The sequence below is a fragment of the Xyrauchen texanus genome, chromosome 7 (assembly GCF_025860055.1).
Source record: "Xyrauchen texanus isolate HMW12.3.18 chromosome 7, RBS_HiC_50CHRs, whole genome shotgun sequence".
Taxonomy (NCBI): domain Eukaryota; kingdom Metazoa; phylum Chordata; class Actinopteri; order Cypriniformes; family Catostomidae; genus Xyrauchen; species Xyrauchen texanus.
Genome location: NC_068282.1, coordinates 10,095,151 through 10,110,918, shown reverse-complemented (window position 1 = coordinate 10,110,918; position 15,768 = coordinate 10,095,151). Strand labels below are relative to the sequence as shown.

General features: G+C 35.1%; 1 protein-coding gene across 2 annotated transcripts in view; it reads right to left on the bottom strand.

The window, feature by feature from the left end:
• Window positions 1-15,768, bottom strand: part of ca16b (carbonic anhydrase XVI b) — a 135,797-nt gene that overhangs the window by 6,710 nt on the left and 113,319 nt on the right. For both annotated transcript variants that reach the window (XM_052130884.1, XM_052130885.1), the window contains 12 exons: window positions 10,630-10,721; window positions 8,557-8,648; window positions 7,383-7,479; window positions 7,059-7,141; window positions 6,848-6,982; window positions 5,576-5,710; window positions 5,317-5,477; window positions 4,946-5,081; window positions 3,780-3,926; window positions 3,574-3,667; window positions 2,674-2,750; window positions 1,126-1,254 (listed from right to left, as the gene is read on the bottom strand). In XM_052130884.1, coding sequence (XP_051986844.1) covers window positions 1,126-1,254; window positions 2,674-2,750; window positions 3,574-3,667; window positions 3,780-3,926; window positions 4,946-5,081; window positions 5,317-5,477; window positions 5,576-5,710; window positions 6,848-6,982; window positions 7,059-7,141; window positions 7,383-7,479; window positions 8,557-8,648; window positions 10,630-10,721 — 1,378 coding nt within the window. The remainder of the gene's footprint in view (window positions 1-1,125; window positions 1,255-2,673; window positions 2,751-3,573; window positions 3,668-3,779; window positions 3,927-4,945; window positions 5,082-5,316; window positions 5,478-5,575; window positions 5,711-6,847; window positions 6,983-7,058; window positions 7,142-7,382; window positions 7,480-8,556; window positions 8,649-10,629; window positions 10,722-15,768) is intronic.

Here is a 15,768-nt window from a genome sequence, read left to right as displayed (position 1 = left end):
CATATTGCTAGTTAAAGGTGAATTTAGTAATTTTTTGCCCAGATGTACTTTTGAAATATTTTAAAGGTGCACTAAGTAATTTTTTCCTTATTAAATAAGTTGAACTCCTAAAGACATGAATTGTAATTTTGCAATATATGTAGAAAATCATGACCATTCACATTAAAATGAAGACTCCAGTCATATCAGTAACCTTATAAAAGCTGTTTTATTCTACATGGAGAGGATCCGCACATGGGGGCTGCCATGTTATAATCACATGACCAGCAGAATACTACTCGCTTAATCTCAGTAACCGTCCTGTTATTTGACATGTTCACTCGTTGATTAAAGTAATCATGGCTGACTGTGAATACTACATTTCTACAATGGCATCTGAAACTGAAAACTATTGATTTTAAATTATGCTGCATCCAAGCCGCTAGATGTCACTGTAAGTCTAAGATGACACAAAGACAAAAGTTACTGAGTGCACCTTTAAGGCTAATTATGCATAGTCTGTTTCCAGAGTCAAAACTTAAAATATTTGTAAGTCAAAACATATACATGTACAAGCAAATGCAATATTGTAATAATAAATATATTTAAAAATAAATAATGTAATAAGGGTCTAATACATAAATGAAGTGCTGTACTGTGTTTTAATATATTAATATTATACTAAAATGATTAAATATGATTAAAAATACTGTATATACGTATATTCAAAATGTTTGCTTTTATTATCAATTTAATTTCATGAAAATAACATTGAAAAGATTTGAAAAGATTTTCAAAAGAAAATGCTGCCATGCTACTTTTAGATAAAGATTGTGAGTTGATGCCAGAGTTTTTATACAAAGTCACATGAAAGTCACCCCCTTTACAATAATTTTCTTATTTGTAAGAATATCCAGATACCGTCCGGATATGAAATGCATGTTAGTGCAAGTGTAAATGGGGCATAAGTGCTATAGAAACATAACATGTTGGCCTGAAAAGCTTCAGGAAGCATTAACAGAACACATTGGATTTGTACCAATTCTTAATATCTTTAAACAATTAAATAAGTTCTACATCACATGGCATGTTCAGTATTTGTTTTAGAGCACATGTTCAGAAATGGCTTTATAATGGTGTACTTACAAGGCCGAGGTTGTCTGGCAACATCACAATAACTTGAGCATTATGATCCCAGATCATTCTCCAGAAGTCTGTGGTTGTGCGGGGCAAAGGATGCTGAGTGATTATGAACTCATTGCTCCTGTTGTAGCCCTGTGATATGTTAAGCATTCATATTAATTTATAAAAAACACATAGCAAATTTTGAGACAAACAGAAAGAGAACTAAAACACAGTTATTGTTTAAATTACATATTTAAAATAATGTTCAATACAAGTGAAGTTCAATCAGCAAATTTCTTTTTTATAAAAACAAAACAAACAAACAATGGAAATTAATGAAACCAGTCTATAAACATTAAAATACACACTGTTTCAAAAGTATAGCCACAAGACGTAATCACATTATTCGTGTTAACATGATTTTAGGTTGAAAACAAATCAGGGATTTACTTTTTATTTTATTGTAATAGTGTATATATATATATATATATATATATATATATATATATATATATATATATATATATATATATAGCAATCATATATAAGTTTACACAGATTTTACATTTATTTTATTTATTGTTTATTTATTTCTTGACACTAAAATCATGTTAAAGGGATAGTTCACCCAAAAATGAAAATTCTCTCATGCCATCCCATATGTATATGACTGTCTTTCTTCTGCAGAACACAAACAAAGATTTTTATAAAATTATCTCAGCTCTGTAGGTCCATACAATACAAGTGAATGGGTGCCAAATTTCTGATGCTCCAAAAAGCACATAAATGCAACATAAAAGTAATCCATATGACGCCAATGGTTAAATCCATGTGTTCAGAAGTGATATGATAATTTTTGGTGAGAAACAAATACATTTTTAAGTAAATTTTTGATAGAACTTTTTGCTTCTCCCTGCCCAGTAGGGGGCATATGCATGAAGAATGTGAATCACCAAAAACATGGACATAAATATAGATTTTTTTGGTGTTTCTCACCACACCTATCATATTGCTTCTGAAGACATTTATTTAACCACTGGAGTCATATGGATTACTTTTATGCTGACTTATGTGATTTTCAAAATTTTGGCACCCATTCACTTGCATTGTATGGACCAAACAAGAGATATTCTTAAAAGAAATCTTCATTTGTGTTCTGCTGAAGAAAGAAAGTCATTCACATCTGAGATGGCATAAGGCTGAGTAAAGTATGAGAGAATTTAAATTTTTGGGTGATCTATCCCTTTAAGACTTATAATGTTTAAGTCTTGTGGCTATACTATAACTGTCAGAATGGACTGGCACCATTCACTATAATTGAAAGTGCCTTACTGTAACCACAATTTATTTATTTAAATAAATAAGGGACAAGTCAAAATAATTTTTCAACATTAATCAACATTATACCAAAAATGCTGTCGATTAAGCTTAACTTGTATTGAACCTGGAACATTCCTGTAATTACTACACAAATATTAACATTTCCAACATTATACCGGAATATATCCTTCAGAGAATGAACAATCCAAACACAATGTATAAAGTTCCAGTAAAGTGTCAGTGCTGTACCATAATATAGGAGGCATTGATATAGTCTGTTCCTTTTACCCCTGGGAGAGGAGCTAATGCCACCCGGGCTCGCTCTGCTGTGGGAAGGAACAAACAAATCACATTCAACTATTGTTCTCTATTGTAAACCACTAACTCTGTTATTTATTGAACATATATGATTCTTAAAAAAAAAATATTTTCACACTTAGATTGGTAACACTTTACAATAAGGTTCCATTTGTTAACATTGGTTAATGCATTAGTTATCATGAAATAACAATAAACAATATATTTTTTACATAATTAATTAATCTTTGTTAATGCTAGTTAATAAAAATACAATTGTTCATTGTTTGTTAATGTTAACTAAGGTTGTTATCTAATGTCGACAAATGGAGCCTTTTTGTAAAGTGTTACAGTACCCTTATACCTACAGAAACAAATAATGTTTTGACAGATATGTTTAAAATGATCATGAGATGACTACTCTACAGTCATATTAGTAAAAACCATTGTAAACTACATAAGGTTGGAACCCTCTCAATGTGGCCAACATGCTGACATCACATTACTAGCCAGATACTTATCCCTTTATTTTGGTAACCTACCATATATCTGGGACATTCTGGTTATGAAATAAATTAATAACTGGTAACAAATATATCTGTGAATAGAGTGTTTCTACTATCAAATCAGTAATCAAAAATGTTTGCTTTTGCATGATGTTGCCACACAGATAGATGTCAGTATAGTTTGAGTTTCTGTTATTTTTATAATAGAAAAATGGTTGTAAGTTCTACGCACTGCTACATGGTCTTGTTTTGTCTATATTGTAGCTGTGCTACTTTGCATCTTGAGAAGATCAGAAGGTTGAGTGATACATATTGTTAAATGGGTGTTGATGATTTGGTGACTCACTTGGCAACACTGAAGAGGTGCGGTTCTTCTCTTTGTTACAGTCTTTCTGTGCACTGAAACACTCTGTGAGATGTGCATTGCATTGCGTCACCAACTGGAGGAAAAATTATAAAAGCGCCCACAAGGAGGAGCAGGTTAGTCATTTATCTGAGCAAATTATCTCATCCTAATGCACAGAGGTACAACACAAGTCATCAAGTCCAGACCTTAAGCTGTTTGTCCATGCGTGTTTGTCCCGTGGGGCTTGGGGTGAGGATGTTGTTGACATAACTGTGGAGTTGCCAAGCAGGCACCTCTGTGTCTTTACTGAGCACAGCTTCCATTAATGTATCATGGATGAAGATAAACTGCTCCTGTAGGGAACACATACACATATTCATGAAGACAAACAAGGTTTGACCTAAGAATATGACATTTGCACAGTATATTTATGAATCCAGAAGCCAATATAGCTATGTTCACAAAGGCATACTTCCAGACTAGTGTTTTTGCAGTGTGAAGTATGTGCACAGTATGCACATGTTCTGAATGTATGGAATGCCTGAATGGCATACTATAGAATAGAATTATAGAATTCAATGTGCTAGACTTGACCTTCCATTTCCAGTATTATTCATGATTTGGAAGCAATATCAACCATGATTTTTTACATCTCCATCTTGACTCATTATTTGATCAGACTGCAGATAATTGGATTCAAACAATGCAAAATAAACTGGACTCCACTTGGTTAATTAAGGGAATGTTCTGAGTCCAATACAAGTTAAGCTTAATTGACAAATGGAATGCTGAAGTTTCATTAACTGAAGTTTAAAATCTCAAAACTATTATTTTCTCTGGCTCCCATTCGCTGGTTCTCTCTCATCCGGTTTCGCTTTTGACACTGGTTCAAATGACAGTGAGTAAGCGTTTTTGGGTTATGCAAAGAGATACAGCAGCTTGCCTGTATCTCTCCCACACCTGGCTCACCACTTGCGGGTCAAGTCTCCATTCTCCATACAGTATTTATAATGCGTGGGACATGCGTTGCATGTAATGAATAAGCGTGCACTGCTCTACACTATCAGTTAGTAAAGTTTCAGGAAGGGAAAAGAAACAAATACTGCTTAAATTATTCTTTAAACAAGTATGAATTGCAGAAATTGTGTTCAGTTTCCCAGCCCTAATTAAAATAAAAAGTGATTGTGAATTTTGAGTAAATATTCATTTAAACTAAGCAATTTTGTGTACCTCTTTTTTGCTATAATATTGAATTATACTGAGCATTATATTGGTCAGATATCTAAATATATCAGAATCATCATCAGCCATTAAAAAATATTAACCCATATCAGTAGACTACTAATACAGAGTGAATAAACTCAACGTTAACCTCGGTCTGGACCAGGTAGTTCCGCTGGGCTCGGATGTGCTTGAGGAATCCCAGGACATTGACTGTGCCTTTGTCCTTTATCTGCTGGAGCATGCTGTCTATGACTATGTATGTGCCTGTTCTGCCCACCCCTGCACTGCAAGACACAGACAGAGTGAGGGTATGAGAGACAATTTCTCCCTTCCTCTCAGAAATTCTGTGAAGCTGTAAGGAGAAACCTTCAAAAATCTTCTTGGTATTTTTATCAATGATAAAATGAAAGGCATTATTGGAAAGTACACTCTCGGAACTGACATTTACACACTCCATATTATTGATTTCATAATCCTAGATGGCTGGTGGGCGGGGCTTGTTTCTTTAGTGTACGGTACCTGCAGTGCACTAAGACAGGGCCTGCGCCTGGCAGGCGCGCTGCTGAAGATCGAGAGATGAATTTGATGACTGGTAGTGTATACTCAGGAACGCCCATGTCTGGCCACTGAGTGTAGTGATATTGGGCCACCAGTCGTTCAAACTGCCTCCCTTTCTGACCCTGAATGAAGAATAAATGAGAGAACTCAGAGCTCAAAATGCAAATTCTAATACATGATAAAAGTGCTTTGTAAATGCGCTAAGAATGCTCCGACTCACCTTCTTCACTTTGGTGTTGCGTATGATAAAGAGGCGGAGTGTGTAGTATGCATACACTTTAGTACTCTTTAGAGTCACCATTATGCTTCCATATACTTCACTGTTCTCCGATGGCCAATACTGATCACATTTCCTCTGAAAAAACAAGACAAATTAATTTTGCTTTTTAAAACAAGAATTTATGTATACTTTCATTGGTATTGTGCATTCAAACAGTAAAACAAGGCAAGTAATGCAATGCTTTTAAATAAATAAGCTTTAAGTCAAAATAAGGTTATTAAAGAGCATATTTTAAAGGTCTATACACACTAACAGCAAATTTTTGCTTTGAATTTCAGCATGAAAAACAAAATAATGCATTCGTATGGACTATTCACGCCAGGGGCAAAATTATTCAATTGACAAACCAAGTTTTTTCTTGTCCTGTAGGATGATTCTTTTGACTTGAGGAATCACAGCCTTCATTTTTGCATATATTTCAAGTTTGTTTTTAAAATACCACATGTACCAACTTTTTTTAATTCTCTCATCATTTACTCACCCTCATGCCATCCCAGATTTGTATGACTTTATTTAGCAGAACAAAAACAAAGATATTTAGAAGAATATCTCAGCTCTGTAGGTCCACACAATGCAAGTGAATGGTGACAAAAACTCTGAAGCTGCAAAAAGCACATAAATGCAGCATAAATGTAATCCATATGACTTCAGTGGTTTAATCCATGTCTTCTGAAGAGATCCAATTGTTTTTGGGTGAGAACAGAACAAAATTAAACTCCTTTTTCACTATAAATCTTGACATCAGCAGACTCCTTGGCAATCATGATTTCAAGCTCGATTTCTGTTTCGATGTGTCAAGCGGCATGAAGTGTAATCGAGCTTGAAATCATGATCGTTCCAAGAGTCTACAATGGCAAGATGTATAGTGAAAAAGAAGTTACATTTTGGTCTGTTTTCACCCAAAACCAATTGGATCACTTCAGAAGAAATTGATTAAAACACTGGAGTCTTATGGATTACATTTATACTGCCTTATTGGAGCTTCAAAGTTCTGGCCACCATTCACTTGAATTTTGAGGACCTACAAAGCTGAGATATTCTTCTAAAAATCTTTGTTTGTGTTCTGCTGTAGACAAAAGAAAGTATATGAGGGGAGTAAATGATGACATAATTTTCATTTCTTGTTGAACTGCTCCTTTAAGAGCTTCTAGAAGTGAGATTTGTATTAGGTAAGTGTCCTTGATCATGGTGAGTGGTGTACTGATAACATACCCTGCCTTTCTCCACCAGGTTGGTTATCATGACAATCACACTGGTGTTCAGTTCCCAAATCATTCTCCAAAAGTCCTCAAAGGTGGACTTCAGAGGTCCCTGAGCAGCTATATAAGCCCTGGATCTCTTATAACCCTGAGAATGTGAATATTTAATTACAAAAAAATATATGAACAAACATACGTACAAACACACACGAATAAATACTTACGTCTACATAGTTGGCGTTGATGTAGTCTGTGTGTTTGGCGTCTTTCCCAGACAGTTGCTGTAGCTTCACTCTACTGTGATCATCTGGGTATTAAAATGCAATAAATGATGTATCATTTGAACCACCGTTTGACATATGTAATCTATTTAGAAATGCTAGCAGTGCATGTACTGTAAGGGGGAAAAAGGGATGAGGGAAAGAAGAATATTTATATCTTTAATGCCACGCTAGATTTTCAGAAAATTGGATCACAGATGAATTCACAGTGTACACAGTCACCTTCACTTAAGAAGGTAAATTTATTCATCCATTTTCACAACTCACATGCAACAATGTTGATGTATCTGTTTTTGTGCTTGTTGTCTGGGTGATTTGAATGTTCGGCTGTGATCTTCATGTCAGCTGTACAGCGCTGAACCTCCTGCAGAGAAGATTTCAAATGGATCAAAAAGTTACTATTTAGTTTAGACCTGGTTCTATAGTAAAGATATCCTTATATTTGGAATAGCATGCTAACATACTACTCTGTACACTATTGTTTCTACTGTATGTGTATTATCAGTATGACGATTTTTTTTGTATGCATGAGCTACTATATTTGGCAAATGAACCAGATGGAATATCAACTTTTAACGTTTCGGACTACCAAAAGTTAACTTATTTTTACACAAACATGGATAAATTTAAAATAGTCTAATCTACGAGATTATAGTTGAATATCAGTTTCTGAAATGAACATGCTGGATGAGGTCTTGGGACAATAATTTAGCATATTAATGCTTGTAATATTTATCACAGCATAATGAATATTGTTTCACATCCTATTATATTTATTTATTATATTATGCTGTATACAGTAGATACTGTGCAGAGTTCTGTCAGAATTATCTTTCATGGAATTTTTGTTGACCATATTATAGGTAAATTATTTATGACTCATTTGCAAATTAATTAGTTTATTATTTCAGTAATTAGGCATACTTTCATTGCAATTTTCATAAATTGCCCCATTTGTCCAAATCATTTAATTATTGTTACATCAATTCAATTGAAAATAATTTTTATATAGCAGCATAATAATTAGCTTCCCACTGTGCGCTAATGAAGACGACGTTAATTTGTCGGGAAGTTTATTTGGGCTACAACTGTAAACAAAACACCTCTATTATGAAATGTATCTCAAATGCATGAAACAAGCAACTGTCATCATTTTAGATGAATCATGTAAAAGAGACTGAGTTCTGAGTTCTTGAATGTGCCCATATTAGATTGTGATCATGTAAATGTTTGCTATGGGCATGAACAAGACTCAAGTCATCCTGCATTCCTGTATTGATTCCTCCAGCAAGAGGAGTGATTTTAATGAGGCTCTCCTCTTTAATTAGTCCTTTTCTCATAGCCATCTGTGCTTCTGTGCAACTGGGAACACCGGTACACGTAGAGCACACACACATACAGTATATTCTCACACACTCCTTTTTACAAAGACCACACTCACATCGAACTCCTGAGAGAATCCATGCTGGTTGTTGGAGTACAACTCCATGATGTGTTTGATGAACTGCCTGACTGGGACAGCCTCCAGGTCATCTGTAATACATAAACCATTTACACATGCCATATTGAATCTGCTGTGTAAAATCCAAAAATGTCCATTCAAATGGTACAGATTACCATAAATCTGATCAAATACCTCAAATATAATTAATGGTGTTTGCTAACATTGTGGCAGCGACTTTTACAAGGACAATCGCCACTCACATTTGTTTTTAGAAAATGTAAAAATGTAACAATAATAGAAATAGAAATACTAGAAATATATATACAATATTGTGTGTGTACATACACTATATATAATATAATAAATGTATTACTATTAAATATACAAACATATCATATTTGATCAAATATTAAATCAATATTTTACTTTACCTAAAAACATATTATTTATGGAATTTAGACATACACATAAGTTGTTTAGTAATGGCATAAGATAAAAAAAATGTTTTTAGAAAACATATAATGTAGTATTAAATTACAATATTAAATTCAATTACATTTAATTAACTATATATTTAATTATAGTATTAAATAAATAATTAAATGATTCATTTATTTGTATCAATTATATATATATATATATATATATATATATATATATATATATATATATATATATAGTAATAATATAATTCATTATATAACATACAGTGTATTATATTATTTAATAATATATTTATTACATATAGACACAGTATATATTTGAATTCATCATTTATATGATATATTTATTAAATTATATTTAATAAAATATTACAAAATGTACCTAAAAACATCAGATTTATGTTTAAAATATGTAAAAAATAAAAAAATAAAAATAAAAATACAAGAAACCCTCTAACAAACCCATAGACCCTATGCTATTTGGCCACATCTGTGTCATATAAAGCCAATCAGTTATCTATCATCGAAATGAGCTGGTCTGATGGTCTATTGTCAAGCTGAATGGCCATATAAAGGTATGCTTCATTACTGCCCAGAGAACCACACAGCTGGGGCCATATTTAAAACAAGACCAGAATCCTCTGGAGCATTTAACGCTTTGGCATGGCGATGGATGATCAAATAAACATCAAGTATTCACTGTCTATACCGTTAACAATAGAGATTTCACCTTATTGAACTACTGAGACATGCACACACTGGCTTCTTTCTCAATTTAACAGGGATTGTTGATGAGTATCATAGCAGAGACATTAAACTACCACTTCAAACAGAGTTCTCATAAACATTAATGGCTGGTTTTACCTCCCTGGGCTTACAGTTTTATAGACCTGTCAGTCAAGAGCTGGGCTGATTCACATGGTAGAATGATAGAATGAGAGACAAAGGCACAGAGCGAGCAAGAAAGAAAAGATTCTAGAATAGTGGCAATACTGACAGCAGTTGAGCAATTTTACAAATTCATGCACTGCTCAAACTGATCAATCAGACTTTCCCTTTGCCCACAGAAGAAGAATAAACACAATGACTCAAAGAACATTAAATATGCATCCATTAAACATCAAAGAAAATGGTAAGATTGAAATGCTGATTATTTAAACCATCCAAAAAAATTGTAAACAAAAAGGAATGTAACTTATTATGATATAGCAGGCCTAATGGATGTAGAGATGGTTGACCATCTTTCTGATCCATCAAAACTGAAGATGATGAATGGAGCCACTTTTTTTGAATTGTCATTAACTCATATGAACGCTGTGATGAAAGGTTTTGCAGTGTGATCTGTCTAGTCAAACTTTGTACTTATATTTAGTGGTGCAAGCATCACTATTTTTATTGGTAATACTAAGGGTTAGAGATTTGAACAAAACCTTTAGTGAAGTTTAAGCTTAAAATAATTATAATAATAATAAAAAAGGTTTAGAGTTAATTCGTCTTACCCCATTGACAAATAGTTCAGTCTTGTTTCAAGGATGTTTAGATATGTTTACTGGCAACATAGACAACAAATACTGAGCAAGAATTCTCAAGTACATTTTATTCTAGCCATTTTTATATTTTGACTCACCTGCTGCAGAGAGGATGGGAAAACTATCATTGCGGATCACTCTTGGGGAGTTTCTTTCTTCGATGTAGAATTGTGCAGTCTGAAAGAATCTCCTATGGGCAGAAAGGCTCTATGTTATTTAAATTAAATAAATTAGAACCGATAAAAATGTACCAAATAGAAACAATGGATCTAAATCGCATTAACATTTTTGTGAGCTTGATTAAGGGGCAGGTAAACAAGTATGCTTTTAAAGAGATATATATATATATATTTATTTTTTACATAATATATGAAGCTTTGTTAATGTTACTAAAAATACATTTGTTCATTGTTAGTTCATGTTAGTTCATAGTGCAGTAACTAATGTTAACATATATGTACAACAGCGGCAGCTGTGGCTCAGGTGGTAGAGTGGGTCAGGTGCCAATTGCAGGGTTGGCGGTTCGATTCCTGGCCCACATGACTCCACATGCCGAAGTGTCCTTGGGCAAGACACTGAACCCCAATTTGCTTCCAATGGCAGGCTAACACCTTGCATGTGTATGAGTGTGAATGTGTGTGTGATTGGGTGACTGGGACACAGTGTAAAGCATTTTGGTAACCTCTAGTGCAGACCATTTACCAATAAGCTAAGATTAATGAATGCTTAATATGTTTTGTTCATTTTGAGTTCATGTTAACTAATGTTGTTAACTAATGTTAACAAATGGAACCTTATTGTTAAGTGTTACCTTACCATATCATCAAAATCATGTACGGAATGTAAATCTGCTGAAAAGCCCCAAGTAATTATTTTGCTGCCATGTTGTATATTGCAATAATAGTGTATATATATATATATATAGTGCAAAAAAGATCCCATTTAATATAACATTTTCCTAATACATTCATATTTATTCATTTAGCAGGCGCTTTTAGTCAAAGTGACATACAACAAAAGCGGATATTCCTCAGAAGTTCTAATTTTTTAAATAAAAGTACTAGCTACTACACAGATGTACGTGGGGCACTATGAAACAGATAGGCATTAGAAGTTTTTTTTAAACGTCCATTTAAAAAATATAACATAAGAATGTCATTTTATTAAAGTTAAAGAGGGACTTATAACTTCATTCAAACCAATAACTTCATTTAAATAAACACATTCAAGCACGGTAAGTTCAGAACAACAACAGGCTTTTGAGATGTCAGAAATAAAGCTAGAACAAGAACTCAGCCAAGTACATAATAAAATCCTTTTCATATTGTCATTAGTACATTAGCAAATACAAACACTCCTAAATGTCTAGTTCTCCCTCTAGATTTCATAAAACATACACAAACTACAAAGCAATGATACATAATATCTAGCCAAACTTTGCACCTGCAACTCTCCATATTGCTGTAGCCTCTCTGCCTTGGGAACAATCTTTTAAAAATTTATTAATTTATTTTACTCCAAATGCACAGGAAAGATGGTGCTATCCCCCTGAAACCCCCATTTAAGACTTACTGTCATGCAAATGCTAGTATAGTATTTTCATAGGAGTGTCCCTACCTGTACTGTATGCAGAGCAAAGAGCAGATGCTATTCATCCTTTGAAGATGAGATAAAAAGAGGGGCAAGAGAGGGAGAATGCTGGCTGAGCACTGATGGGAGGTGGGGCTAGGTATATAGAGAGGGTGGGTGGGTGTTGGGGGCAGGCACCCTGCACTAATGACCTTATAGGATAGGGGATCTGTTGTTGGCAGGCGTACATTTTGCAGACTGATGCTATAGCAGGGTCCTTCAGCTATGTTTTTGGACTTCTTGATAATGCACAACTAAGCAAATGGAAAAAAGACAAATATAACGTCTTATCATTCCCCATCTGCGTCTCTATCTGTTCGAGTTTGAAATTGCTTTAACTCATAGCGATCTCATGTGTACGTGTAGAGATGTACCACCGGAGACGAGTGCAGTATCTTTGGTCTTTAATGGGCATCTGTGAGTTTGAACAGACTCTGAAAGCCTCTGAGCTATCCAGATGGAACCCTGCCTACATAAAGCTCTCATTAGCCTATTGCCTTGGCAACATCATTACTTCATTTTACCAAATAATTGCATACTTTGTGGTAAACATTTATTTGCTCCAGTTCGGAGAAAATTAGAAAGTTTTTGCGTCACTTCTCACCGGAGCTTACACTACGTCTACGTCTACGTCATACGCCGGAACTCGACTCTCTCATGAACGTGCGGACGGCCGTTACTGGAAGCCACTGATTATAGTTTCTAAAGTTATAAATATGGATATTTTTCTTACAAAAATGCATCGCTTCGCTTCAGAAGGCCTTTTTTAACCCCCTGGAGCCGTATGGATTACAATTATGATGGATGCACTTTTTTGGGCTTCACAATCTAAGGTACCATTTACAGGTGAAACTCGAAAAATTAGAATATCGTGCAAAAGTTCATTAATTTCAGTAATTCAACTTAAAAGGTGAAACTAATATATTATATAGACTCATTACAAGCAAAGTAAGATATTTCAAGCCTTTATTTGATATAATTTTGATGATTATGGCTTACAGCTTATGAAAACCCCAAATTCAGAATCTCAGAAAATTAGAATATTACATGAAATCAATAAAAAAAGATTTTAAATACAGAAATGTCGGCCCTCTGAAAAGTATAATCATGCATATGTACTCAGTACTTGGTTTGGGCCCCTTTTGCATTAATTACTGCCTCAATGCGGCGTGGCATGGATGCTATCAGCCTGTGGCACTGCTGAGGTGTTATGGAAGACCAAGATGCTTCAATAGCGGCCTTCAGCTCTTCTGCATTGTTTGGTCTCATGTCTCTCATCTTTCTCTTAGCAATGGCCCATAGATTCTCTATGGGGTTCAGGTCAGGCGAGTTTGCTGGCCAATCAAGCACAGTAATACCATGGTCATTGAACCAGGTTTTGGTACTTTTGGCAGTGTGGGCAGGTGCCAAGTCCTGCTGGAAAATGAAGTCAGCATCTCCATAAAGCTTGTCTGCTGAAGGAAGCATGAAGTGCTCTAAAATGTCCTGGTAGACGGCTGCGTTGACTCTGGACTTAATAAAGCACAGTGGACCAACACCAGCCGATGACATGGCTCCCCAAACCAACACAGACTGTGGAATCTTCACACTGGACTTCAGGCATCTTGGATTGTGTGCCTCTCCATTCTTCCTCCAGACTCTGGGACCTTGGTTTCCAAATGAGATGCAAAATTTGCTCTCATCAGAAAAGAGGACTTTGGACCACTGAGCAACAGACCAGTTCTTTTTTTCTTTAGCCCAGGTAAGACGTTTGACATTTGAAGCCCGTGTCCAGGACCCGTCTGTGTGTGGTGGCTCTTGATGCAGTAACTCCAGCCTCAGTCCACTCCTTGTGAAGCTCCCCCACACATTTGAATGGCCTTTTCCTGACAATCCTCTCCAGGCTACGGTCATCCCTGCTGCTTGTGCACCTTTTTCTTCCACACTTTTCCCTTCCATTTAACTTTCTATTAATGTGCTTTGATACAGCACTTTGAGAACATCCAACTTCTTTTGCAATTACCTTTTGAGGCTTTCCCTCCTTGTGGAGGGTGTCAATGATGGTTTTCTGCACAACTGTCAGGTCAGCAGTCTTCCCCATGATTGTGAATTCAACTGAACCAGACTGAGAGACCATTTAAAGGCTCAGGAACCCTTTGCAGGTGTTTAGCTGATTAGAGTGTGACACTTTGAGCCTACAATACTGAACCTTTTCACAATATTCTAATTTTCTGAGATTCTGAATTTGGGGTTTTCATAAGCTGTAAGCCATAATCATCAAAATTATATCAAATAAAGGCTTGAAATATCTTACTTTGCTTGTAATGAGTCTATATAATATATTAGTTTCACCTTTTAAGTTGAATTACTGAAATTAATGAACTTTTGCACGATATTCTAATTTTTTGAGTTTCACCTGTACTCCCATTATAAAGCTTGGAAGGGCCAGGATATTTTTAATAGAACTCCGATTGTGTTTGGCTGAAAGAAGAAAGTCATATACACCTAGGATGGTTTGAAGGTGAGTAAATTATGGGATAATTTTCATTTTTGGGTGAACAAACCCTTTAGCAACCATCTAGCAATGCCCTAGCATCCACCCAGGACACCTTAGGAATCACCTAGCAACCCCCCAGAAAACAATGGCAAATACATTACAACATGCAAGAACACTCAGTACACTTTAGCAAATGCATAGCAACCACCCAAAACACCTTAGCAATCACCTAGCAATGTCCTAAAAACAACCCAACAATGCCTTAGCCACCACCCAGAACACACTAACAATAATAAAACAATATGCTAAAATACTCAGAACACTTTAGAAAACACTTAGCAATGCCCTAGCAACCACCAAGAACACCCAAGTAACCTCATAACAACGTGCTAAAAACACTCACAACACTTTAGAAAATGATTAGCACTGCCAATGTAACCACCTAGCAACGGCCTAACAACCACCAAGCAATGCCCTAGCAACCACCATTTGTCTTGAACATGGGGCGGAGGGTGGGGAATCTATGCTCCTGCACAAAGCAATGTGCTAAAAATATTCAGTAAGGCACAACACTCTAGCATTGTGTAGGTGACTTTTGCACAGACAAACATCACTCATATTTTTTTTTAGAAAGTGTAAAAATATAGTTGGATTTGTATGAATGCCTGATGGTATAATTAAAACAAACCCTGGCTGATTGTGTACACTCTGTTTACATAAATCTGTTGAGTCTGCCCATTGTACTTGGTCTGATATTATTTTTCTAATGCTAAAAATATAGTTTAAATAAGAAAACATGCATGCAGAATAGCTGGTTTATAAAAACTCCTTATTATGGACAGGTATAAGTGTGTTAGTACTGCAAATATTATAACAACTAACTAAATAAAGTTTAATGTTAACTATTAATGTAATGTTTCATGTTCACAATTTAATGATACAATCAGACCAGTCAGCATCACAGATTGGAGCACAGCTGGGTCCCTACGCTCAAGACTCATGATCCCTAGGGGGCATATAACCTCTTAGCTCATACACAGACACAAGACAAAACCGGACAGAACAGGAGGATGGTGGTATTTGGCAGGGAGCTAGTTGGGAGGATTTTGATTTGGCTCCCACAGGGCTGAGA